Below are 25,051 nucleotides of genomic sequence, written 5' to 3'. Positions count from 1 at the left end.
AGTTGGGATCAAGTACAGGTACTGTTTTATTATTACAGAGAAAAGGGAATCATTTAACCATTAAATAAACCCAATAGGGCTGTTCTGCCCCCAATAAGGGGTAATTATATCTTAGTTGGGATCAAGTACAGGTACTGTTTTATTATTACAGAGAAAAGGGAATCATTTAACCATGAAATAAACCCAATAGGGCTGTTCTGCCCCAATAAGGGGTAATTATATCTTAGTTGGGATCAAGTACAGATACTGTTTTATTATTACAGAGAAAAGGGAATCATTTAACCATTAAATAAACCCAATAGGGCTGTTCTGCCCCCAATAAGGGGTAATTATATCTTAGTTGGGATCAAGTACAGGTACTGTTTTATTATTACAGAGAAAAGGGAATCATTTAACCATTAAATAAACCCAATAGGGCTGTTCTGCCCCCAATAAGGGGTAATTATATCTTAGTTGGGATCAAGTACAGGTACTGTTTTATTATTACAGAGAAAAGGGAATCATTTTTTAATTATTTGCTTAAAATGGAGTCTATGGGAGATGGCCTTCCTGTAATTCGGACATTTCTGGATAACAGATTTTAGGATAACGGATCCCATATCTGTCTATAAAAAAATATGTATTTATTCAGAGATTTATTTATAAACAGAAGGATTTTTCAAGATGTAAAGTGTCCATAAATATGCCCCCTACTATTTTATAACTTATAAAGTCACTCATGTATTATAAGGGATAATGTACCCCCTACTGTAAATGATAAGGATATTAGCAGTCACTGAGGGGTTCTGTGCCCCCCATATAAAGGCACAAGGCTGCAGGCTGAGTTATACAGGGAACTCTGAGTATCACTCATGTATTATAAGGGATAATGTACCCCCTACTGTAAATGATAAGGATATTAGCAGTCACTGAGGGGTTCTGTGCCCCCCATATAAAGGCACAAGGCTGCAGGCTGAGTTATACAGGGAACTCTGAGTATCACTCATGTATTATAAGGGATAATGTACCCCCTACTGTAAATGATAAGGATATTAGCAGTCACTGAGGGGTTCTGTGCCCCCCATATAAAGGCACAAGGCTGCAGGCTGAGTTATACAGGGAACTCTGAGTATCACTCATGTATTATAAGGGATAATGTACCCCCTACTGTAAATGATAAGGATATTAGAAGTCAATGAGGGGTCACAGGTCACAGGGCTTCTTATTACGGGTGGTCCCCAGATTTCTAACCCCTACCCCCGGAGAGCAGGGGGCTGCTAGTTGCACCTTAGGAAACCTGGAGGACTGATATCCCTATATTATTAGATTTAATACTTTGGATTATATGATTTATTTAGTTTAGGGAGTTTGTGTAGGTTTCTTATCTGCCACAGCTCGTTAGGTACTAACCACACCCCCCAGCATTGGCAAGCCACTCCCCCACCTTTTAGGCCCCACCTTCAGTCATTGCATTGATAGAGAATAATGAAGTCTATAGGGAAGGCAGAATCTGCAAGCGGATCTAGAAACCCCACAAAAAACACAAATAGGAAACTAGAGTTTATGATTTTGGGGGGGGGGGGGGGTTACAATTCGGTCCCAGGGGGGTATTTAGGGCTAAAAACACAACATTTGGCATCATATTCCCCCTGTAGTCAGTTTGAGTGTGACGTGAATTCTCTTTAGGGGGCGGTGCTTTCCTTCGCTCCCATCGTGACCCCGCCCCCTCCCCCCCATTACAGGGAACCCCCCGTTTCCCTCGGTTTTGCACTAATTTGGGTTTGTTGTAAAGGTTCTCATTTATAAGTTGAATTTGTGTTTTATTATTTATTGATTCGTTATTTATTCGTTTTCCTGTTGTGTTTGGGTTTTGGATTTTCTGATTTTCAAAGTTGTTTTTGTTTGTTTGTTTGTTTGTTACAATAAAAGTGTAAATGGTTTCTCCCAGTCGGCCGAATCCCAGCCTGGCGTGGATGCTGAGCCCCCTGCGGGTAGTGTGCATGTTGCTATGGCGACAGTACCGGTGGCACGTACTGGGCATCATCGGTTCCTGTGCGGTTCTGATGTTCGTGGCGTTGGTGCTCTACACCCTCCCCGGCGCTATCAGCGAGAGGCTCATTAACCCCCGCGGCTGAGGGCAAAGGAACAGCCCAAGGGCACAGTTACCCATCAACGGGAAACGGCTTTGCCTCGGATCTTTGCCCGATTGCGCCAACCTTACCCTGGGCAAAATGAGGTTAATCTGACCGTAATCGGATGATACTGTTACCCTACGGGCACCTATTGGACGAGGGCTAATATAAATGCCAATGTGGCAATCAAATCTGCTTCACTGACAGTTTTCAGATAGTCCCTTGTATGGGCCAATAAGCTGCCCACTGGGTCTGGGGGGGCCAATTGGATCACATTGGCACAGGGCTGAAAGGAGCAGGGGGTAAGGACTAAGGAGAAAGCAGGGCACTGGGGATTGGGAAAAGGCAAAGGCCAATGGGATGGTCCCAATAGGGGGAGGCGGGGTGGAAAGCCAAAGTAAAGGCAGGGATTGGGTCAGGCTGCCATTAGAATTAGTCAGGAACAGACCAAGAACCAATAACCCATAATACCCCAATAGCAGCCCAAACACACACAGGGACTACTTGCAGGGTAGAACTACAGCTGGGCAAGGGTATTTATATACCAGCAGTGTAACCCATAGCAACCATGTATCAGTTACCATTGGTCAGTTTACAGCAACTAAAGGTGGCCATAGGCGTTAAGATCCGCTCGCTTGGTGAGGTCGCTAAGTGAGCGGATCTTCTCCCAATTCGGTCCCTGGGGCCAAACGATTGAATTATAATGACGGCAATGGGTGCAGTCGGTTTGGGGGCCGCATCAACGAGCCGGTGCGGTCCCTTGATCCAACTAAATTTTTAAACCTGCCCGATCAAGATCTGCCCGACTTTAGGCCAGATGTCGGTTGGCATGTCCATCGTTGCTGCCCCTACACGGCGCGATAAGATGCCGAATCTCTCTAAGGGACCCATATCGGCAGCTACAATCGGCCCCTGTAGGGGCACCTTTAGACTATCTGGTTGGTCTGTTTGGTTGCTATGGGTTACAGCACTGTGCGACCATGCACGTTGGAGCCATTGTAATCAGTAAGAATTACCACCCGGGGGTCCCCGAGTCAGAAGGGGCCCCTCTGGGTGCTGCTGAACTACACATATCACCAACACTCAGACAGAGGCATGTTTTTAAAGGAAAGGGTTAATCACTGGGGGGGGGAGCTAAATATCAGGCCCCGCCTTCCCCAAGTGATTAAACCTTTTTCTTCTAATCCAAGTAATGCAGAGGGGAAATGCATTTATATACATTTATGTTGCATTGTGGGTTGGGCCCCCACCCTTGCCGCTTCCCCGGCCCCCCCCCCCCCTCGGCGCTGCCCAAGGGACCAACTCGTTATATTCTGGGAAATGATGTTAAATTGATTATGTGTTTTGTATGAAATTCATTCACTCACTGGATTAAAGGGAAATTTAGAAACAATCCGGCCTTGTGTGATGACTTTATGGCTACATACAGCTTCCAATGACGCCGCGTCTGATTGGAGGAACAGAAGGCGGCAGTTTGGCAGCCCCCCCCCCCCACTACTCAATTACTAATTGATCCAATACCCAAAGCCCATTTACTGTAATAAATATAATTTATTGGAGAAAGTGAGCGTTGCCCAGCGAGACAGTCCGGATAGGGACACTGCGCCCCCCACTCACGTGTGCGAATACTCCCCCTGCAGCATCTGGGTTGGGGGGATTTCCAGTTCCGCATTGACCTGAAACAGAAACATGAAAATGGAAAATATTATTCTTTTCCCCTTAAAAGGAGAGTTCCCCTTTAGTATGATGTAGAGAGTCATATTCTGAGACAGTTTGCAATTGGTCTTCATTTTTTATTATTTGTAGTTTTCTAATTATTTCAGTTTTTGTTTAGCAGCTATCTGGTTGCTAGGATCCAAATGACCTTAGCAACCAGGCTTTCCTTTGAATGATAGGCAGGTATATGAATAGGGGAGGGGCTGAATAGAAAGATAAGGAATAAAAAGTAACAATAACAATAAAACTGGAGCCTCACAGAGCAATAGGGTTTGGCTGCCGGGGTCAGTGACCCCCATTTGGAAGCTGCAAAGAGTCAGAAGAAGAAGGGAAATAGATCAAAACCTATAAAAAATAAATAATAAAGACCAATTGAAAAGTTGCTTACAGTTGGCCTTTCTATAACATACTAATAGTTAACTTAAAGGTGAACCGCCCCTTTAAAGCAGGGGAATGTTCCACCAATTGGGCTGAACATCAGGCGGAGCTCCCTATAGATCCTCTCAGGTCCCTGTCTGGGTTTCAAATGAGGGGTGGGCGTGTCCTAACTGCCAGAAGCACAATAGCAGGGGCATAGCCAATCACAGCCCTGCACTCACACAAGCAAACACAGGCTTCAGTTCCCTAGCTGCTGATTGGCTCCTATCCTACAGTGCAGAGAATTCAGGCAGCAGGAAGTGGAATGGGTGGGGCTAGAAGGCTTTTGGGGGGGATTTCTCAATAAATTAGTCCAAAACCCAACTTTTATAAGCACAATCTTTCTATATTTAGGGGAGTATAAAGCGCTGGTACAGTCTTAATTCTAAATTCTAAGATTCTGACTCTCAGGGACCAAAGTGCCAGAGCCGTACAATTTAGTTTTACTACAGCTGACCAATCAAATCTCATGGTTGTAATTAATCTCCCCCCCCCCCCCATTGGAGAGGCTAAATGCAATAGAAGCTTTTCTCACATCAATTCAAGTATTTTACTCCATAAAGAACATGGCCGACCCATTGGATTCCCACTGCTGGCAGAACCATTACAGGGGAGAATGGGAGGGGCTGAGGGGGGAGGCGGGGCCTTACCTGGGAGTTGAGGTACTGGTGGAGCAGAGTCCGTAGCTCTGTGTTCTGATGTCTCAGACTCACTGTCTCTGTTATCAGCTGGGCCCGGCCACTCAGGACATTACTGGAATGAAGGGCAATGATTGGTCAGTCAGGGGAATGCAGGAAACAACATGGCAGCACACAGGGTAATTATTATTAATACTGTACTCACTGATACTTCTCCAGAGCAGATTCCAGGGCGTCCCACACTCTCAGCCGCGACTCAGGAATGGCTTTTGCTGCTGCAGCCCAGTATGTGGCGTCTTCACTGCTGTCTCGTTCCTCCATCAGCCTGGGGGGCGCTGTTCTCTCCCTGAAACCCACACAGCAACGCTTTATTTGGTTGTGTATTCCTGAGAATGGCGGCTGTTCCTGCTGAATTGTGCTTAGTACAGGGGAATCCCTATGTGCCATAGTTTTATGGTATCTCTCTGTACAGGCTATGGGCAAACTTAGGGGGCTGTTCCTGCTGAATTGTTCTTAGTACAGGGGAATCCCTATGTGCCATAGTTTTATGGTATCTCTCTGTACAGGCTATGAGCAAACTTAGGGGGCTGTTCCTGCTGAATTGTGCTTAGTACAGGGGAATCCCTATGTGCCATAGTTTTATGGTATCTCTCTGTACAGGCTATGGGCAAACTTAGGGGGCTGTTCCTGCTGAATTGTTCTTAGTACAGGGGAATCCCTGTGTGCCATAGTTTTATGGTATCTCTCTGTACAGGCTATGAGCAAACTTAGGGGGCTGTTCCTGCTGAATTGTGCTTAGTACAGGGGAATCCCTATGTGCCATAGTTTTATGGTATCTCTCTGTACAGGCTATGAGCAAACTTAGGGGGCTGTTCCTGCTGAATTGTGCTTAGTACAGGGGAATCCCTATGTGCCATAGTTTTATGGTATCTCTCTGTACAGGCTATGAGCAAACTTAGGGGGCTGTTCCTGCTGAATTGTGCTTAGTACAGGGGAATCCCTATGTGCCATAGTTTTATGGGATCTCTCTGTACAGGCTATGAGCAAACTTAGGGGGCTGTTCCTGCTGAATTGTGCTTAGTACAGGGGAATCCCTATGTACCATAGTTTTATGGTATCTCTCTGTACAGGCTATGAGCAAACTTAGGGGGCTGTTCCTGCTGAATTGTGCTTAGTACAGGGGAATCCCTATGTGCCATAGTTTTATGGGATCTCTCTGTACAGGCTATGAGCAAACTTAGGGGGCTGTTCCTGCTGAATTGTGCTTAGTACAGGGGAATCCCTATGTGCCATAGTTTTATGGTATCTCTCTGTACAGGCTATGAGCAAACTTAGGGGCTGTTCCTGCTGAATTGTGCTTAGTACAGGGGAATAGTGCATGTAAGGATAATGCCAGGGGTACCCGCTGCACAAACCTTGGTTTCTGGAACTCCATAACAAAAGCCTTGATGGCCCCCAGAACCTCATTGGGATGGATAAGCCCTTGGGGTCCATGGCTCCCCCCTGCGCTGCTGTCAGCGTTGGATTCTCCCGCATCTCCATCTTCATCCTCAAACCAAAGCACAGAGCAGTGAGCTGGCTTAAAGGGCAACTAAACCCAAAGTGCCACGTGTAACATTCAGCCAGGCAGTATATTCCCAATGCTGTAACTTGCTACAGGGTAAAACCTAAATGTGTAAGGGCAACGGCAACTGGGAGGTTATGGGAATTATTAGGGGAGGTTATGGGAATTATTATGGGAGGTTTTGGGAATTATTAGGGGAGGTTATGGGAATTATTATGGGAGGTTATGGGAATTATTAGGGGAGGTTATGGGAATTATTAGGGGAGGTTATGGGAATTATTATGGGAGGTTATGGGAATTATTATGGGAGGTTTTGGGAATTATTAGGGGAGGTTATGGGAATTATTATGGGAGGTTATGGGAATTATTAGGGGAGGTTATGGGAATTATTAGGGGAGGTTATGGGAATTATTATGGGAGGTTATGGGAATTATTAGGGGAGGTTATGGGAATTATTAGGGGAGGTTATGGGAATTATTATGGGAGGTTATGGGAATTATTATGGGAGGTTTTGGGAATTATTAGGGGAGGTTATGGGAATTATTATGGGAGGTTATGGGAATTATTAGGGGAGGTTATGGGAATTATTAGGGGAGGTTTTGGGAATTATTAGGGGAGGTTATGGGAATTATTATGGGAGGTTATGGGAATTATTAGGGGAGGTTATGGGAATTATTAGGGGAGGTTATGGGAATTATTAGGGGAGGTTATGGGAATTATTATTGGAGGTTATGGGAATTATTAGGGGAGGTTATGGGAATTATTATTGGAGGTTATGGAATTATTATGGGAGGTTATGGGAATTATTAGGGGAGGTTATGGGAATTATTATTGAGGTTATGGGAATTATTAGGGGAGGTTATGGGAATTATTAGGGAGGTTATGGGAATTATTATTGGAGGTTATGGGAATTATTAGGGGAGGTTATGGGAATTATTATTGGAGGTTATGGGAATTATTAGGGAGGTTATGGGAATTATTATTGGAGGTTATGGGAATTATTATGGGAGGTTATGGGAATTATTAGGGGAGGTTATGGGAATTATTATTGGAGGTTATGGGAATTATTATGGGAGGTTATGGGAATTATTAGGGGAGGTTATGGGAATTATTATTGGAGGTTATGGGAATTATTAGGGGAGGTTATGGGAATTATTATTGGAGGTTATGGGAATTATTAGGGGAGGTTATGGGAATTATTATTGGAGGTTATGGGAATTATTAGGGGAGGTTATGGGAATTATTATTGGAGGTTATGGGAATTATTAGGGGAGGTTATGGGAATTATTAGGGGAGGTTATGGGAATTATTAGGGGAGGTTATGGGAATTATTAGGGGAGGTTATGGGAATTATTATGGGAGGTTATGGGAATTATTAGGGGAGGTTATGGGAATTATTAGGGGAGGTTATGGGAATTATTAGGGGTGTTATGGGAATTATTATGGGAGGTTATGTGAATTATTATGGTTGTTATGGGAATTATTATGGGAGTTATTGTGGAATCTACCACTTTCAGCAGGTCTGGGGGGGGAGTAAAATGTTCCTGTCTGCTCTCCCAATTCACTTCCATTACAAAGAGCTGAAAGCGTTTGTGCCCTTCCATGAGTGTGACTATAGGGAACGGGCCGCCCGAATTCCCCTCGCGCCATTGGCCAACAGGAAACCGTATCAGGGGTTTATTAGGAAGCACAATTGGTCACTCACCGGTTTGGCCGCGCTGCGCTCTCTCTTGTACCTACAGAAGAACTCGACCAGTTTGTACACATCCTCCTCCACTGCGATGCCAAGAGCCTGGGCACAATGATACAATCAGCCAATGCCCATTCTCATAGTGAGTCATGTGACAGAAATGACATCACTAAGCTCCGATTATAACTCATGACATCACTACGTGCTGTTTATAAGGGTATAATTTACAGTTGGGACCCATAGGGAAATGACCCAACTGTATATTATACAGATATATATCACGTATACTAATTATATTATATATAGCAGATAATATTATGATTCGAGTGTAAACAACGTACCCCGAAAATGGAGTCGAGTTTAATGAGGGACCTCTCGTCCTTGTCCAGGGGGGACAGCAGCCGCGTCAGTTTGTTCTCTATGAGGAAGCCCTGGAACAAAAGCCGGGGGTTAGAGTGCACGGCAGGTGATTACGGGCCAGTAATACTGACCCATATCATTAGGGGACTATGCACCCCAATATAATCACATCTGTCAGTTATAGGGAGGAATGTAGGGCCCACAGCTGGGTAGGATATTCATTCGGTGCCAGTCAGGCACAATGTTTCTATGAACGCCTGGCCTATAGAGTCAGCAGCTGGGCCAAGTGGCAAATAAATGGCGGTACAACTGAGATACTCAATACCCACCGACTCGTCGCAGAGCAACTCCAGGATGTGCTTAACAGTCTGAGCAGAGACAGCTGGGCCCCCCTGACGCACCCTACCGTCGCTCTGTCCCAACATGGCCGGACTCTCGTCCCTGTGTGCTGTGCCCGAAAGGAAGGAGACGGGGGACACAAACAGAAGGATGATCTAAGCAGATTTCATTTATCTATGTAATACCATAAATATCCTGTAATTTATATTCTTATAAACGGTGCTTAGTGATGTCATCAGATATTACAGGTGCTCAGTGATGTCATTTCTGTCACATGACTTACTGAAAGGTAATAAATAAAGGTGCCAGGAGTGATGCCATGCTTGGGGGAGGAGCTCTTAACTCACCTGCAAGAACCAATAACTGCCCAGTTAGACCCAATAACTAACTTGCAAGAACCAATACCTGCCCAGTCAGACCCAATAACTCACCTGCAGGAACCAATACCTGCCCAGTCAGACCCAATAACTCACCTGCAGGAACCAATACCTGCCCAGTCAGACCCAATAACTCACCTGCAGGAACCAATAACTGACCAGTCAGACCCAATAACTCACCTGCAGGAACCAATAACTGACCAGTCAGACCCAATAACTCACCGGCAAGGACCAATAACTGCCCAGTCAGACCCAATAACTCACCTGCAAGAACCAATAACTGACCAGTCAGACCCAATAACTCACCGGCAAGGACCAATAACTGCCCAGTCAGACCCAATAACTCACCTGCAAGAACCAATAACTGACCAGTTAGACCCAATACTTGCCCAGTTAGACCCAATAACTCACCTGCAGGAACCAATAACTGCCCAGTCAGACCCAATAACTAACCTGCAAGGACCAATAACTGCCCAGTCAGACCCAATAACTAACCTGCAAGGACCAATAACTGCCCAGTCAGACCCAATAACTCACCTGCAAGAACCAATAACTGACCAGTCAGACCCAATAACTCACCGGCAAGAACCAATAACTGCCCAGTTAGACCCAATACTTGCCCAGTTAGACCCAATAACTCACCTGCAGGAACCAATAACTGCCCAGTCAGACCCAATAACTAACCTGCAAGGACCAATAACTGCCCAGTCTGACCCAATAACTCACCTGCAGGAACCAATAACTGCCCAGTCAGACCCAATAACTCACCTGCAAGGACCAATAACTGCCCAGTCAGACCCAATAACTCACCTGCAGGAACCAATAACTGCCCAGTCAGACCCAATAACTCACCTGCAAGGACCAATAACTGCCCAGTCTGACCCAATAACTGCCCAGTCAGAGCCAATAACTCACCATTAGAGGACATGACTTCTTGCGCTACGGTGATTGCCGGCTTCTGATCCTTTTGCTTTGCCAGGAGTGGCCCAACATTGTCCAAGAACCCAAGTTCCGGAGGCTCCCAGCGCATCCCCAGCTGCTGCTCCTGAATGATACGATCAGCTTCCAGCGCCTTTTGGACCAACTGCTTCATCTCCTCTTCATTCATTAACCAGATGTCCTCAAACATCTTGGCATCCACAGCGGAGAAATGCCTGCCGGAGAGAGAGCCGTATCAGCACCCGTACGGAATGTGGGCACCCCCGCGGCCTATAGCACCCTCGGCTTGTCACCCACCTCATCTTCTTCTGCAACTCTTTGTATTGCTCCACTATCCTCTTATAGTCATCCATCAGCGACTGGTTCTCCTCCTTATACTGTTTCACTTGCTTGGCCTGCTTCAGCCTCAGGTTATTCAGCACATCCTGCAGCCTGCACGACAAGTGGGGGTGCAGTCAGCCACAGAGTGGGGAGATGGGGGGTGTCCCTGTAAGGGGTGCAGTGGTGACACCCACAGACTGGCCCCACAGTCAGTCACATAGTGGGGAGAGGGGGGATGTCCCTGTAAGGGGTGCAGTGGTGACACCCACAGACTGGCCCCACAGTCAGTCACATAGTGGGGAGAGGGGGGCATACCTGTAAGGGGTGCAGTGGTGACACCCACAGACTGGCCCCACAGTCAGTCACATAGTGGGGAGAGGGGGGCATACCTGTAAGGGGTGCAGTGGTGACACCCACAGACTGGCCCCACAGTCAGTCACATAGTGGGGAGAGGGGGGGGACGTCCCTGTAAGGGGTGCAGTGGTGACACCCACAGACTGGCCCCACAGTCAGTCACATAGTGGGGAGAGGGGGGGGACGTCCCTGTAAGGGGTGCAGTGGTGACACCCACAGACTGGCCCACAGTCAGCCACATAGTGGGGAGAGGGGGGGGACATCCCTGTAAGGGGTGCAGTGGTGACACCCACAGACTGGCCCCACAGTCAGTCACATAGTGGGGAGAGGGGGGATGTCCCTGTAAGGGGTGCAGTGGTGACACCCACAGACTGGCCTCACAGTCAGCCACATAGTGGGGAGAGGGGGGGGACGTCCCTGTAAGGGGTGCAGTGGTGACACCCACAGACTGGCCCACAGTCAGCCACATAGTGGGGAGAGGGGGGGGACATCCCTGTAAGGGGTGCAGTGGTGACACCCACAGACTGGCCCCACAGTCAGTCACATAGTGGGGAGAGGGGGGATGTCCCTGTAAGGGGTGCAGTGGTGACACCCACAGACTGGCCTCACAGTCAGCCACATAGTGGGGAGAGGGGGGGGACGTCCCTGTAAGGGGTGCAGTGGTGACACCCACAGACTGGCCTCACAGTCAGCCACATAGTGGGGAGAGGGGGGGGACATCCCTGTAAGGGGTGCAGTGGTGACACCCACAGACTGGCCCCACAGTCAGTCACATAGTGGGGAGAGGGGGGATGTCCCTGTAAGGGGTGCAGTGGTGACACCCACAGACTGGCCTCACAGTCAGTCACATAGTGGGGAGAGGGGGGGGACATCCCTGTAAGGGGTGCAGTGGTGACACCCACAGACTGGCCTCACAGTCAGCCACATAGTGGGGAGAGGGGGGGACGTCCCTGTAAGGGGTGCAGTGGTGACACCCACAGACTGGCCCCACAGTCAGTCACATAGTGGGGAGAGGGGGGGGACATCCCTGTAAGGGACTCTGAGAGGCCACAATTGCTGTTTTTGGACCCTAACAACCAGACAGCTGCTGACACCCCAAACTGCTGAACGCCCATAATAAGGAGGGCCAGGATAGGCTGGGAGCTTCCATACCGGGTAATCTTGCGTTTCTGCTGGGATTTGGTGATGGTGTTCTCCTCGTCTCGCTTCTTCAGCACTTGGTAGTTGTACTCGAGCTTCTCCTGGTTCAGCTGGTATGTGGCCTTCATCTGCTGCAGCTGCTGCTGTAGGACCTGATGCACACAGGGGGCAGCACATCATGGCCAAAGCCAAGCGCTAGGGTAGCACCCACGCCATTATATATACAGGCTGCAGAATGTTCTGGGCACACAGCCGTTGATAAGGCCCAGAAGGTATATAAAAAATAACATGAACCCACCTGAACATCAGCCTCCAGTTTGATCTTGATCATATTATATTCCTCCCCGTCCTGCACCCTCAGCTGCTTCAGCTGCTGCTCGTACTCCTCCACCTTCCTCATCCGGCTCATCAGGGTCTCGAGCTGCGGGAGGGAAGGTGATCAGGTACAATATGTGGCACCTCCCCTGTCTCAGAGAGATACCATAAACCTGTGGCACATAGAGATTCCCCTGTACTAAGCACAATTCAGCAGGAACAGCCCCCTAAGTTTGCCCATAGCCTGTACAGAGAGATACCATAAAACTATGGCACATAGGGATTCCCCTGTACTAAGCACAATTCAGCAGGAACAGCCCCCTAAGATTGCCCATAGCCTGTACAGAGAGATACCATAACACTATGGCACATAGGAATTCCCCTGTACTAAGCACAATTCAGCAGGAACAGCCCCCTAAGTTTGCTCATAGCCTGTACAGAGAGATACCATAAAACTATGGCACATAGGAATTCCCCTGTACTAAGCACAATTCAGCAGGAACAGCCCCCTAAGTTTGCTCATAGCCTGTACAGAGAGATACCATAAAACTATGGCACATAGGGATTCCCCTGTACTAAGCACAATTCAGCAGGAACAGCCCCCTAAGTTTGCTCATTGCCTGTACAGAGAGATACCATAAAACTATGGCACATAGGGATTCCCCTGTACTAAGCACAATTCAGCAGGAACAGCCCCCTAAGTTTGCTCATTGCCTGTACAGAGAGATACCATAAAACTATGGCAGCATAGGGATTCCCCTGTACTAAGCACAATTCAGCAGGAACAGACCCCTAAGTTTGCTCATAGCCTGTACAGAGAGATACCATAAAACTATGGCACACAGGGATTCCCCTGTACTAAGCACAATTCAGCAGGAACAGACCCCTAAGTTTGCTCATAGCCTGTACAGAGAGATACCATAAAACTATGGCACACAGGGATTCCCCTGTACTAAGCACAATTCAGCAGGAACAGACCCCTAAGTTTGCTCATAGCCTGTACAGACAAAAGGATAAAAGGTTCTAGGCCCAGATTCCATATAAAACAGAGAAATGTCGCAGTTACTAAGCTGAGTTTGTCTCTCATCCCAAACCCACCAATCAGTAAAGATTACCTCCTTGTCCCTTCGGGCTTCCATCCCCTGTTCCCATTTATTCCTATTTGCTGTTAAAAGCTCCCGCCGCTCCAACTCAAAGACTTTCTGTAACAAAGGAAAAATAAATTAGAATGGCACTCAATAGTAAGAGATCCAAGTCCGGCTTGGGACTCCTCCAGTTACATGGGAGTAGGAGAAACAATAGGTTAGCTGAAAGCAGTTCTAATGTGTAGCGCTGGCTGAAAGCTCAGACTCAGGCACACTTTACTGCTGCGCTGCAAGTTGGAGTGATATCCCCCCCTCCCCCCAGCAGCCGATCAGCAGAACAATGGGAAGGGAGCAAGATAGCAGCTCCCAGTAGGTATCAGAATAGCACTCAATAGTAAGAAATCCAAGTCCGGCTTGGGACTCCTCCAGTTACATGGGAGTAGGAGAAACAACAGGTTAGCTGAAAGCAGTTCTAATGGGTAGCGCTGGCTGAAAGCTCAGACTCAGGCACAATGCACTGAGATGGCGCCTACACACCAATATTACAGCTACAAATACATTTGTTGGTTGAAGAATAAAAGGTTAAATGGCAGAGGGAATTATTTGCTGTGTAACAGTGTCATTTAGAGATAAAAAGTGCCCCATAAATATCATGGCAGGATCCCTTTAAAAACTAGTTGCCCCTTACACCCCTCAGTAGAGCTCCTGCGGCTGATCAACCAATGGCTGCACTGGAGCCTTTCTTACCAATTCCCGCCAGTAGGTGGCAGATCGTTTCAAAGGTGGTAGCAGAACTGCACCCACACAACCTGATACAATAAATTCTCTAATTAAAAGGCAGCATTACAGTCTATAGTAATTACAAGTGCAAGATCTGCCAATAAAGTATTCATTTTTTTTCCCAAATGATCGGTGACAATACGCAGAATGTCAGTCTCAGTGCACAGAATATTCCCTGCACTGTGGGAGCGGCCATACTGTTTCTCTATCCATAACCATGTGATTCTCACCTCGATCTGCAGCAGTTCCTGCCTGTACGTCTTGGTCAGGTTCTTAATCTGCTCCTCCATTCTCTCGACCAGCAGGTCTATGTCCTCCGCCTGTTTCTTCAGATCCTTCACGTACTGGTCGTCTTTCCTCCGCAGCTCCTGAGGGTGGGAGACATGGGATTTACTTTGTTTTATTATTTATTATTACAGAGAAAAGGGAATCATTTAACCATTAAATAAACCCAATAGGGCTGTTCTGCCCCCAATAAGGGGTAATTATATCTTAGTTGGGATCAAGTACAGGTACTGTTTTATTATTACAGAGAAAAGGGAATCATTTAACCAGTAAATAAACCCAATAGGGCTGTTCTGCCCCAATAAGGGGTAATTATATCTTAGTTGGGATCAAGTACAGGTACTGTTTTATTATTACAGAGAAAAGGGAATCATTTAACCATGAAATAAATCCAATAGGGCTGTTCTGCCCCCAATAAGGGGTAATTATATCTTAGTTGGGATCAAGTACAGGTACTGTTTTATTATTACAGAGAAAAGGGAATCATTTAACCATGAAATAAATCCAATATGGCTGTTCTGCCCCAATAAGGGGTAATTATATCTTAGTTGGGATCAAGTACAGGTACTGTTTTATTATTACAGAGAAAAGGGAATCATTTAACCATGAAATAAACCCAATAGGGCTGTTCTGCCCCAATAAGGGGTAATTATATCTTAGTTGGGATCAAGTACAGGTATTGTTTTATTATTACAGAGAAAAGGGAATCATTTAACCATGAAATAAACCCAATAGGGCTGTTCTGCCCCAATAAGGGGTAATTATATCTTAGTTGGGATCAAGTACAGGTACTGTTTTATTATTACAGAGAAAAGGGAATCATTTTAACCATTAAATAAACCCAATAGGGCTGTTCTGCCCCCAATAAGGGGTAATTATATCTTAGTTGGGATCAAGTACAGGTACTGTTTTATTATTACAGAGAAAAGGGAATCATTTAACCATTAAATAAACCCAATAGGGCTGTTCTGCCCCCAATAAGGGGTAATTATATCTTAGTTGGGATCAAGTACAGGTATTGTTTTATTATTACAGAGAAAAGGGAATCATTTAACCATGAAATAAACCCAATAGGGCTGTTCTGCCCCCAATAAAGGGTAATTATATCTTAGTTGGGATCAAGTACAGGTACTGTTTTATTATTACAGAGAAAAGGGAATCATTTTAACCATTAAATAAACCCAATAGGGCTGTTCTGCCCCCAGTAAGGGGTAATTTTATCTTAGTTGGGATCAAGTACAGGTACTGTTTTATTATTACAGAGAAAAGGGAATCATTTAACCATTAAATAAACCCAATAGGGCTGTTCTGCCCCCAATAAGGGGTAATTATATCTTAGTTGGGATCAAGTACAGGTACTGTTTTATTATTACAGAGAAAAGGGAATCATTTAACCATTAAATAAACCCAATAGGGCTGTTCTGCCCCCAATAAGGGGTAATTATATCTTAGTTGGGATCAAGTACAGGTACTGTTTTATTATTACAGAGAAAAGGGAATCATTTAACCATGAAATAAACCCAATAGGGCTGTTCTGCCCCCAATAAGGGGTAATTATATCTTAGTTGGGATCAAGTACAGGTACTGTTTTATTATTACAGAGAAAAGGGAATCATTTAACCATGAAATAAACCCAATAGGGCTGTTCTGCCCCCAATAAGGGGTAATTATATCTTAGTTGGGATCAAGTACAGGTACTGTTTTATTATTACAGAGAATGCATTTTAAAAATTGAATGGAGTCTATGAGAGATGGCCTGCCTGTAATTCAGAGCTTTCTCAATAACAGGTTTCTGGGTAACAGATCCCATACCTGTATAACCACTGCCATGAAGCCAACGTGATTTGAGAACATTTTAGCCGAGAAACCTCTATTTGCCACTAGAGGGTGCTGCAAAGCCCTAGTTATATAGAGGCAATACACATAATAAAGGCATTCTAATGATATATAAATACCCCCGAGGGCAAGATGTGTGTTCCATAGCTCCCTGTGGGAGGCCGCAATTAGCTGCATTTATTATTTATACACATCCTATTTGCTCCAGGCACAAAGCTCCAGGCCAGAGCTGCGCCCTAGTGAGAGGAATAGTGAGAGGAATAGTGAGAGGAATAGTGAGAGGAATAGTGAGAGGAATAGTGAGAGGAATAGTGAGAGGAATAGTGAGAGGAATAGTGAGAGGATCAGTGAGAGGATCAGTGAGAGGAATAGTGAGAGGAATAGTGAGAGGAATAGTGAGAGGAATAGTGAGAGGAATAGTGAGAGGAATAGTGAGAGGAATAGTGAGAGGATCAGTGAGACGAATAGTGAGAGGAATAGTGAGAGGATCAGTGAGAGGAATAGTGAGAGGATCAGTGAGAGGAATAGTGAGAGGAATAGTGAGAGGAATAGTGAGAGGAATAGTGAGAGGAATAGTGAGAGGAATAGTGAGAGGAATAGTGAGAGGAATAGTCGCACCTTCTGGAGCTCACTGATGAGGTTGTTCTTGTCCCCGATGAGGTGGGCGCACTGCTGCTGCTGACTGTTCAGGATCTCCCACATCTTCTGGGGAACCTGTTTGGGTTTGTCTAACGCCCATTTCTTGGTGATCTCATCAAACTTCTCCAGGCTGCTCTTGGCCTCGGTGTCCAACTTCTCTCGCCTGCCGAGCAAGAAACCATCATTCCATGGATTGAGTCCCTTCATCATTTCATCCTTCTGCCTTCACTCCTTACCCCCCCAACCCTTTCTGCCCTTCCTATTGGTTCTCTTGCCTTGTCTCCATTGCTGCGTTCCCCATGTTCCCTGCCTGGGTACCTCCACTCCCTATCACCCCTGCACCTTCATCTCCCCACAGTCCCTACAGCCCCCAGCTCCGTCTCCCCAACTCATTCTTTCTCTCCCCCCCCCCCCCGTTCCTTCTCTGTCACACCAATCTCCCTATCACCATACTCCCCCCTCTCTCTGTCTCTCTTTTCTATTCCCTCTCAATCTTCCTTTGCTTCTTCTGCTCCAACTCTCTCTGAATCTCCTGATTTGCCCCTTTGAGCTATTTCCTTTCCCGATCCCTTTTTCTTGCCTGCATCCTCTATAACTCCCCTACTTCCCCCACTCCTTCCCTATCTCACTCCATTACCTGCTTGTTATCTCATTTGTACTCAGTCTCTTCTGCTTCTCTGTCTAACCTCACAGCCTTTGTATCAGCAGATCCCTCTGTTTCCTTCTGTCTCTGTGTCTCTGACTCCCAAACCACTAAATGTTCCCATTCCCCTCGATATCTCTCCCCACTTCCTACATCTCTGCACTCACTTTCTCCCTATGAGCTATTGGCCCCGCCTCTCTATCCCTCCGTTTCCTTCTGTCTCTGTGTCTCTGACTCCCAAACCACTAAATGTTCCCATTCCCCTCGATATCTCTCCCCACTTCCTACATCTCTGCACTCACTTTCTCCCTATGAGCTATTGGCCCCGCCTCTCTATCCCTCCGTTTCCTTCTGTCTCTGTGTCTCTGACTCCCAAACCACTAAATGTACCCATTCCCCTCGATATCTCTCCCCACTTCCTACATCTCTGCACTCACTTTCTCCCTATGAGCTATTGGCCCCGCATCTCTTTCCCTCAGTTTCCTTTTCTCTCTGTGTCTCTGACTCCCAACCCACTTAGGGTGATGACACACTGACCTACTAGTAGCAGCTACTTTTTTATGACCCTGCCATAGACAATACTGAGAATTACCTCTGCTAAAACACACGTAGAGACAGTTATCAGTAAATGATGAGCATTGTCTGTTTTAGTAGCCACAACAAGTAACTGCTACTAGTAGCTCTGTGTGTCTACATCCTAGATGTACCCATTCCCCTCGATATCTCTCCCTATCACTTTCTACATCTCTGCACTCACTTTCTCCCTATGAGCTATTGGCCCCGCATCTCTATCCCTCCATTTCCTTCTGTCTCTGTGTCTCTGACTCCCAACCCACTTAGGGTGATGACACACTGACCTACTACTAGCAGCTACTTTTTTATGACTACTAAACTCCAGAAAATCCCCTGCCATAGACAATACTGAGAATTACCTCTGCTAAAACACACGTAGAGACAGTTATCAGTAAATGATCAGCATTGTCTGTTTTAGTAGCCACAACAAGTAACTGCAACTAGTAGCTCTGTGTGTCTACATCCTAGATGTACCCATTCCCCTCGATATCTCTCCCTATCACTTCCTACATCTCTGCACTCACTCCCTATGAGCTATTGGCCCTGCATCTCTTTCCCTCAGTTTCTACCCCCCACCCTTCCTGTTACCCCCTGCTACATGTAACAGGAAGGCAGGTTGGGGTGTTTAATGGAGCAGACTGATCAGGGAGGTTAAGCAAAAAGTTGCATGTTCCTACAATCAATCTGCACACATTACACAATAAACTAAACAACTCAATACATCTTTATAAGCAAGATGGGGGCAAATCGGCAACCCTTTCTTTTTCCCATAATGGCTACTGACACTGTTCATTTATTTTGCCTCCGGGACTGGGTTATAAATAAATAACAATCCCCCTTGGGCAAACCCAGGTACCTCTGTCTCTTAAGCTCCTCCTCCTCTGCCCGCCTCTGTGTCTCTTTGGCATCGGTGGCTATCTGTATATTGGTTACCAGCTGGGTGCCATCACTGACAAGCTTTGTGAGTCGCTGTGGGAAAAACAGAATGATATTTCTTTGTTGAACTAGTAAACTCAGCAAACCCAGGTGGGTCCCAGTACCCCAGCATTTACCAGCCATAGCCTTACCTGCCTGCTGTCCTCTATCTGCTTGTGGCTTTTCCTGGCCTCTTCTTTCTTCTCTTTTGGGACCTTTAGGTCCTCACCCAGTGCCTCCCTATAAGCGAGAGTAAAGCAGCACAATATTTAACTCCATTTTAGGACCCTAATGATAGCAGCCAATAAAGATCCACTCGGCACCTTTCTCCACTCTGGGCAAATTTGCACCTGGGCAGTACCCCGTGACAACCAATTAGAAGTTTGCTTTCATCGTTCTACCTACAGCTCGCTGGAAAAATCTCATTGCAGATTGGTTGCTATGGGTTACTGCCCAGGTGCACATTTGCCCGGTGTTTATAAATGAGCCCCAGTAGGTGCGTAACCATTACTCAAAGCCATGAAGCCCCAGAATGAAGTCTCACCGCCTCTTGGCTTCAATTCGTGCTGCAATGCGCAGCCGCCTCGCTTCTATTCGCTCCTGGGGATCTTCTGCGTCCAATGAAGGGCCGGTGACTGCGCTCTCCTCGGTACCAGGCTCTTTCTCGTACAGGCTCATGGTGTCGCTGGAGGCGGGGCAAATAATAACAACACAGTAAATATAATGCTCTATGCAGAACTTCCTGCTCTGTTGGGCTTAGATTGTAAGCTCCTGCAGGGCCGGCATCAGGGGGGCACAGGGGGACAGTCATCCCGGGCCCGGGCGTTTTTAACTTTAAAGGGGGCCCAGCCGTGCTAGAGTTTTCTTAGCTTGGGCCCCCTTTAATCAACTCCGGGCCCAGTCATTGGTCGCGCCACGTGCGTACGTGTGACGTCAGGGAGCTGGGGTAGGGGAGCTGGATGATGCTTGGAGGGCCCTGGAGGAAGCAGGAGGTTGCTGGGGGGAGCTGGAGGATGCTTCGGAGGCCCTGGAGGAAGGAGGAGGTTGCTGGGGGGGGGGGAGCTGGAGGATGCTAGGGGGGGGCCCTGGAGGAAGCAGGAGGTTGCTGGGGGGAGCTGGAGGATGCTTGGGGGGCAATGGAGGAAGCAGGAGGTTGCTGAGGGGGAGCTGGTGGATGCTTGGGGGGCCCTGGAGGAAGAAGGAGGATGCTGGGGGGGCCCTGGAGGACGCAGAAGCATGCTGGGGGGAGCTAGAGGATGCTTGGGGGGCCCTGGAGGAAGCAGGAGGATGCTGGGGGGAGCTGGAGGATGCTTGGGGGGCCCTGGAGGAAGCAGGAGGATGCTGGGGGGAGCTGGATGATGCTTGGGGGGCCCTGGAGGAAGCAAGAGGATGCTGGGGGCCCTGGAGGAAGCAGGAGGATGATGGGGGGAAGCTGGAGGATGCTTGGGGGGCCCTGGAGGAAGCAGGAGGATGCTGGGGGGAGCTGGATGATGCTTGGGGGGGCCCTGGAGGAAGCAAGAGGATGCTGGGGGCCCTGGAGGAAGCAGGATGATGATGGGGGGAAGCTAGAGGATGCTTGGGGGGCCCTGGAGGAAGCTGGGGGGAGCTGGATGATGCTTGGGGGGCCCTGGAGGAAGCAAGAGGATGCTGGGGGCCCTGGAGGAAGCAGGAGGTTGCTGGGGGGGAGCTAGAGGATGCTTGGGGGGCCCTGGAGAATGCAGAAGGATGCTGGGGGGGAGCTGGAGGATGCTTGGGGGGCCCTGGAGGAAGCAGGAGGTTGCTGGGGGGGAGCTGGAGCATGCTTAGGGGGCCCTGGAGGAAGCAGGAGGATGCTGGGGGGGAGCCGGAAGACTTGGAAGACGCTGCGGTGGGGAGACGTGCCGGGGAGTTGAAGGATGTGGGAGGACGTGCGGGGGGGCAGAATGTGGGGGGGAGCTGAAGGATGTGGGAGGACGTGCGGGGGGGGAAGACATGGGGGGGAGCTGAAGGATGCAGGAGGACGTGGGGAGAGGAACTGGAGGATGCGGGAGGACGCGGGGTGGGAGCGGGAGGAAGTAAGGAAGCAGCGGAGAGCAGGCCATAGTATGAGGACATTGGGGGAGGACCACCAATGTTTTAGGGGGCCCTGGCTACCAACGTCTGTGTGTCCTTTGTATTAATGGGAGGGGTCACTGGGGCGTGGGAGGAGGGGGGGCACAGAAAATGTTGTTGTGAGGGGCCTTGTGATTTCTGATGGCGGCCCTGAGCTCCTATGAGCAAAGCCTCCTTATCCCTGGTGCAAATACAGGGCACCTACTGCTCTCTCCATCTCTCAGTGATACATCAGCTGCCCGGGCCTTATTAACCAGTCATTAACCAGTCATTAACCAGTCATTAACCAGTCCTACAGATACAATTCAGCCCCATAGGGATCAGCAGTGGGGGCTTCTCTTCCCCTCGTATTAATATGGCCCCCTTTACTGCTAATAGTACCAGGCACCTCCCCACTGGCCCTGCCTGGCACCCCGGTATTGCCCCGGTATTGCCCAGTCCCGGTATTGCCCAGTCCCGGTATTGCCCCGGTATTGCCCAGTCCCGGTATTGCCCCGGTATTGCCCAGTCCCGGTATTGCCCCGGTATTGCCCAGTCCCGGTATTGCCCCGGTATTGCCCAGTCCCGGTATTGCCCAGTCCCGGTATTGCCCCGGTATTGCCCAGTCCCGGTATTGCCCGGTATTGCCCAGTCCCGGTATTGCCCCGGTATTGCCCAGTCCCCGGTATTGGCCTGTCCTGTCCCCGGTATTGCCCAGTCCCGGTATGCCCAGTCCCGGCGGTATTGCCCCAGTCCCCGGTATTGCCCCGGTATTGCCCAGGTATTGCCCCGGTATTGCCCCGATTGCCCAGTCCCGGTATTGCCCCGGTATTGCCCAGTCCCGGTATTGCCCCAGTATTGCCCAGTCCCGGTATTGCCCCGGTATTGCCCCGGTATTGCCCCGGTATTGCCCAGTCCCGGTATTGCCCCGGTATTGCCCCGGTATTGCCCAGTCCCGGTATTGCCCCGGTATTGCCCAGTCCCGGTATTGCCCCGGTATTGCCCCGGTCCCGGTATTGCCCCGGTATTGCCCCGGTATTGCCTAGTCCCAGTATTGCCCAGTCCCGTATTGCCCCGGTATTGCCCCGGTATTGCCCCGGTATTGCCCAGCCCCGGATTGCCCCGGTATTGCCCAGTCCCGGTATTGCCCGGTATTGCCCGGTCCCGGTATTGCCCGGTATTGCCCCGGTATTGCCTAGTCCCGGTATTGCCCAGTCCCGGTATTGCCCCGGTATTGCCCCGTATTGCCCAGCCCCGGTATTGCCCAGTCCCGGTATTGCCCCGTATTGCCCCCGTCCCGGTATTGCCCCGGTATTGCCCCGGTATTGCCTAGTCCCGGTATTGCCCAGTCCCGGTATAGCCCCGGTATTGCCCCGGTATTGCCCAGCCCCGGTATTGCCCCGGTATTGCCCAGCCCCGGTATTGCCCCGGGTATTGCCCAGTCCCGGTATTGCCCCGGTATTGCCCAGCCCCGGTATTGCCCCGGTATTCCCCCGGTATTGCCCCGGTATTGCCCAGCCCGGTATTGCCCCGGTGTTGCCCCGGTATTGCCCAGTCCCGGTATTGCCCCGGTTGCCCCGGGTATTGCCCAGTCCCGGTATTGCCCCGGTATTGCCCCGGTATTGCCCAGCCCCGGTATTGCCCCGGTATTGCCCGGTATTGCCCCCCGGTATTGCCCCGGTATTGCCCGGTATTGCCCCGGTATTGCCCCCGGTATTGCCCCGTATTGTTGCCCCGGTATTGCCCCGGTATTGCCCCGGTATTGCCCAGCCCCGGTATTGCCCCGGTATTGCCCAGTCCCGGTATTGCCCCGGTATTGCCCCGGTATTGCCCGGTATTGCCCCGGTATTGCCCCGGTATTGCCCAGCCCCGGTATTGCCCCGGTATTGCCCAGCCCCGGTATTGCCCGGTATTGCCCAGCCCCGGTATTGCCCCGGTATTGCCCCGGTATTGGTATTGCCCCGTATTGCCCCGGTATTGCCCAGCCCCGGTATTGCCCCGGTATTGCCCAGCCCCGGTATTGCCCCGGTATTGCCCAGCCCCGGTATTGCCCGGTATTGCCCCGGTATTGCCCCGTATTGCCCAGCCCCGTATTGCCCCGGTATTGCCCAGCCCCGGTATTGCCCCGGTATTGCCCGGTATTGCCCAGTCCCGGTATTGCCCCGGTATTCCCCGGTATTGCCCCGGTATTGCCCCGGTATTGCCCAGTCCCGGTATGCCCCGGTATTGCCCAGCCCCGGTATTGCCCCGGTATTGCCCCGGTATTGCCCAGCCCCGGTATTGCCCCGGTATTCCCCCGGTATTGCCCCGTATTGCCCAGTCCCGGTATTGCCCGGTATTGCCCAGCCCCGGTATTGCCCGTATTGCCCAGCCCGGTATTGCCCCGTATTGCCCAGCCCCGGTATTGCCCCGGTATTGCCCCGGTATTGCCCAGCCCCGGTATTGCCCCGGTATTGCCCGGTATTGCCCAGCCCCGGTATTGCCCCGGTATTGCCCAGCCCCGGTATTCCCGTAGCCCCGGTATTGCCCGGTATTGCCCCCCGGTATTGCCCCGGTATTGCCCAGCCCCGGTATTGCCCCGGTATTGCCCCGGTATTGCCCAGCCCCGGTATTGCCCCGGTATTCCCCCGGTATTGCCCCGGTATTGCCCCGGTATTGCCCAGTCCCGGTATTGCCCCGGTATTGCCCAGCCCCGGTATTGCCCCGGTATTGCCCCGGTGTTGCCCCGGTGTTGCCCCGGTGTTGCCCCGGTGTTGCCCCGGTATTGCCCCGGTGTTGCCCCGGTATTGCCCCGCCCCGGTATTGCCCCGGTATTGCCCCGGTGTTGCCCCGGTATTGCCCCGGTGTTGCCCCGGTATTGCCCCGGTATTGCCCCGGTGTTGCCCCGGTATTGCCCCGGTATTGCCCCTGTATTGCCCCGGTATTGCCCCGGTGTTGCCCCGGTATTGCCCCGGTATTGCCCCGGTGTTGCCCCGGTATTGCCCCGGTATTGCCCCGGTGTTGCCCCGGTATTGCCCGGTGTTGCCCCGGTATTGCCCCGGTATTGCCCCGGTATTGCCCCGGTATTGCCCCGGTATTGCCCCGGTGTTGCCCCGGTATTGCCCCGGTGTTGCCCCGGTATTGCCCCGGTGTTGCCCCGGTATTGCCCAGCCCCGGTGTTGCCCCGGTATTGCCCAGCCCCGGTGTTGCCCCGGTATTGCCCCGGTGTTGCCCCGGTATTGCCCCGGTCCCAGTTACCTCAGCGGCTGATTCAGTGAGTCCTGTACGTCATGTGGCGCTGTTAGCATTTCCCGTTGCTAAGAGACACCGAATAACCCGTTCAACCAATGAAAACTAGGCTGCCCGCAAGGCTCGTCAGAACTCTCTGACCAATGGAAGCGTATTTTAGTTACGAAGCCCTTGTCAGATTGACGTCTCCATCCGCCTATGCGCGCTTGTATGTTGTGTCGGTAGGCGGGAGCTTATCACCGGTTGGTTAATAGGGTTGTAAAGCTGTGGGAGGGAGCAGTGTAGCGTAGCAACCAGGCAGTGATTCGGCTCCGGTTTATAAGAGATGCTGAGCGATAGATACGATTTCTGTGGTATTGAGAGAAAGGGGAAACAAACGCATTAGCCCCCCCTTATAGGGAAATACCCCCCATAACTGCATTGTTTGCCGAGTGAAAGAAATTCCCCTTCCCAATATCCAGTCACTGTGTCTGTCCCTTTCCCTTCCCTGCACTGCTGGTTCTGACTCCTGATACAACTCCCCAATATCCATTCATCCCTCATTCTCACTGGGTTTATAGTTATGTGTAACTGTCACTGTGTCTGTCCCTTTCCCTTCCCTGCACTGCTGGTTCTGACTCCTGATACAACTCCCCAATATCCATTCATCCCTCATTCTCACTGGGTTTATAGTTATGTGTAACTGTCACTGTGTCTGTCCCTCTCCCTTCCCTGCA

General features: G+C 49.7%; 2 protein-coding genes across 4 annotated transcripts in view; one reads left to right on the top strand and one right to left on the bottom strand.

The window, feature by feature from the left end:
* otof (otoferlin) overlaps nucleotides 1-3,400 on the top strand; it is a 34,075-nt gene extending 30,675 nt beyond the window's left edge. For all 3 annotated transcript variants that reach the window (XM_031901884.1, XM_031901883.1, XM_031901880.1), the window contains exon 34: nucleotides 1,928-3,400. In XM_031901884.1, coding sequence (XP_031757744.1) covers nucleotides 1,928-2,114 — 187 coding nt within the window. In that variant the 3' untranslated portion in view covers nucleotides 2,115-3,400. The remainder of the gene's footprint in view (nucleotides 1-1,927) is intronic.
* A 242-nt stretch (nucleotides 3,401-3,642) lies between these two features.
* Nucleotides 3,643-24,447, bottom strand: drc1 (dynein regulatory complex subunit 1). The gene is made up of 18 exons (XM_031901886.1): nucleotides 24,345-24,447; nucleotides 19,582-19,722; nucleotides 19,190-19,277; nucleotides 18,979-19,091; nucleotides 16,886-17,069; nucleotides 14,377-14,514; nucleotides 13,397-13,483; nucleotides 12,265-12,387; nucleotides 11,979-12,118; nucleotides 10,449-10,583; nucleotides 10,128-10,366; nucleotides 8,826-8,944; nucleotides 8,478-8,567; nucleotides 8,152-8,238; nucleotides 6,298-6,431; nucleotides 5,088-5,228; nucleotides 4,895-4,997; nucleotides 3,643-3,787 (listed from the first exon to the last, which is right to left on the bottom strand). Exons 1-18 carry the CDS (start codon nucleotides 24,392-24,394, stop codon nucleotides 3,725-3,727), a joined length of 2,175 nt encoding a protein of 724 aa, XP_031757746.1. The 5' UTR covers nucleotides 24,395-24,447; the 3' UTR covers nucleotides 3,643-3,724.
* Between the last annotated feature and the right edge of the window lie 604 nt (nucleotides 24,448-25,051).

The sequence above is a fragment of the Xenopus tropicalis genome, chromosome 5, assembly GCF_000004195.4.
Source record: "Xenopus tropicalis strain Nigerian chromosome 5, UCB_Xtro_10.0, whole genome shotgun sequence".
Taxonomy (NCBI): Eukaryota; Metazoa; Chordata; class Amphibia; order Anura; family Pipidae; genus Xenopus; species Xenopus tropicalis.
The sequence above is the reverse complement of the archived record's forward strand: the minus strand, read 5'-3'. Positions and strand labels throughout refer to the sequence as shown.

Excerpts from the sequence above, each read along its gene's own strand:
- drc1 (XM_031901886.1), bottom strand. The coding sequence starts at position 24,394 with ATGCTAACAGCGCCACATGACGTACAGGACTCACTGAATCAGCCGCTG. Across the intron at positions 14,515-16,885 it reads TCATCAGTGAGCTCCAGAAG|GAGCTGCGGAGGAAAGACGA; the intron begins GTGCGACTATTC and ends TCCCACCCTCAG. Across the intron at positions 12,388-13,396 it reads AAGCCCGAAGGGACAAGGAG|CTCGAGACCCTGATGAGCCG; the intron begins GTAATCTTTACT and ends TCCCTCCCGCAG.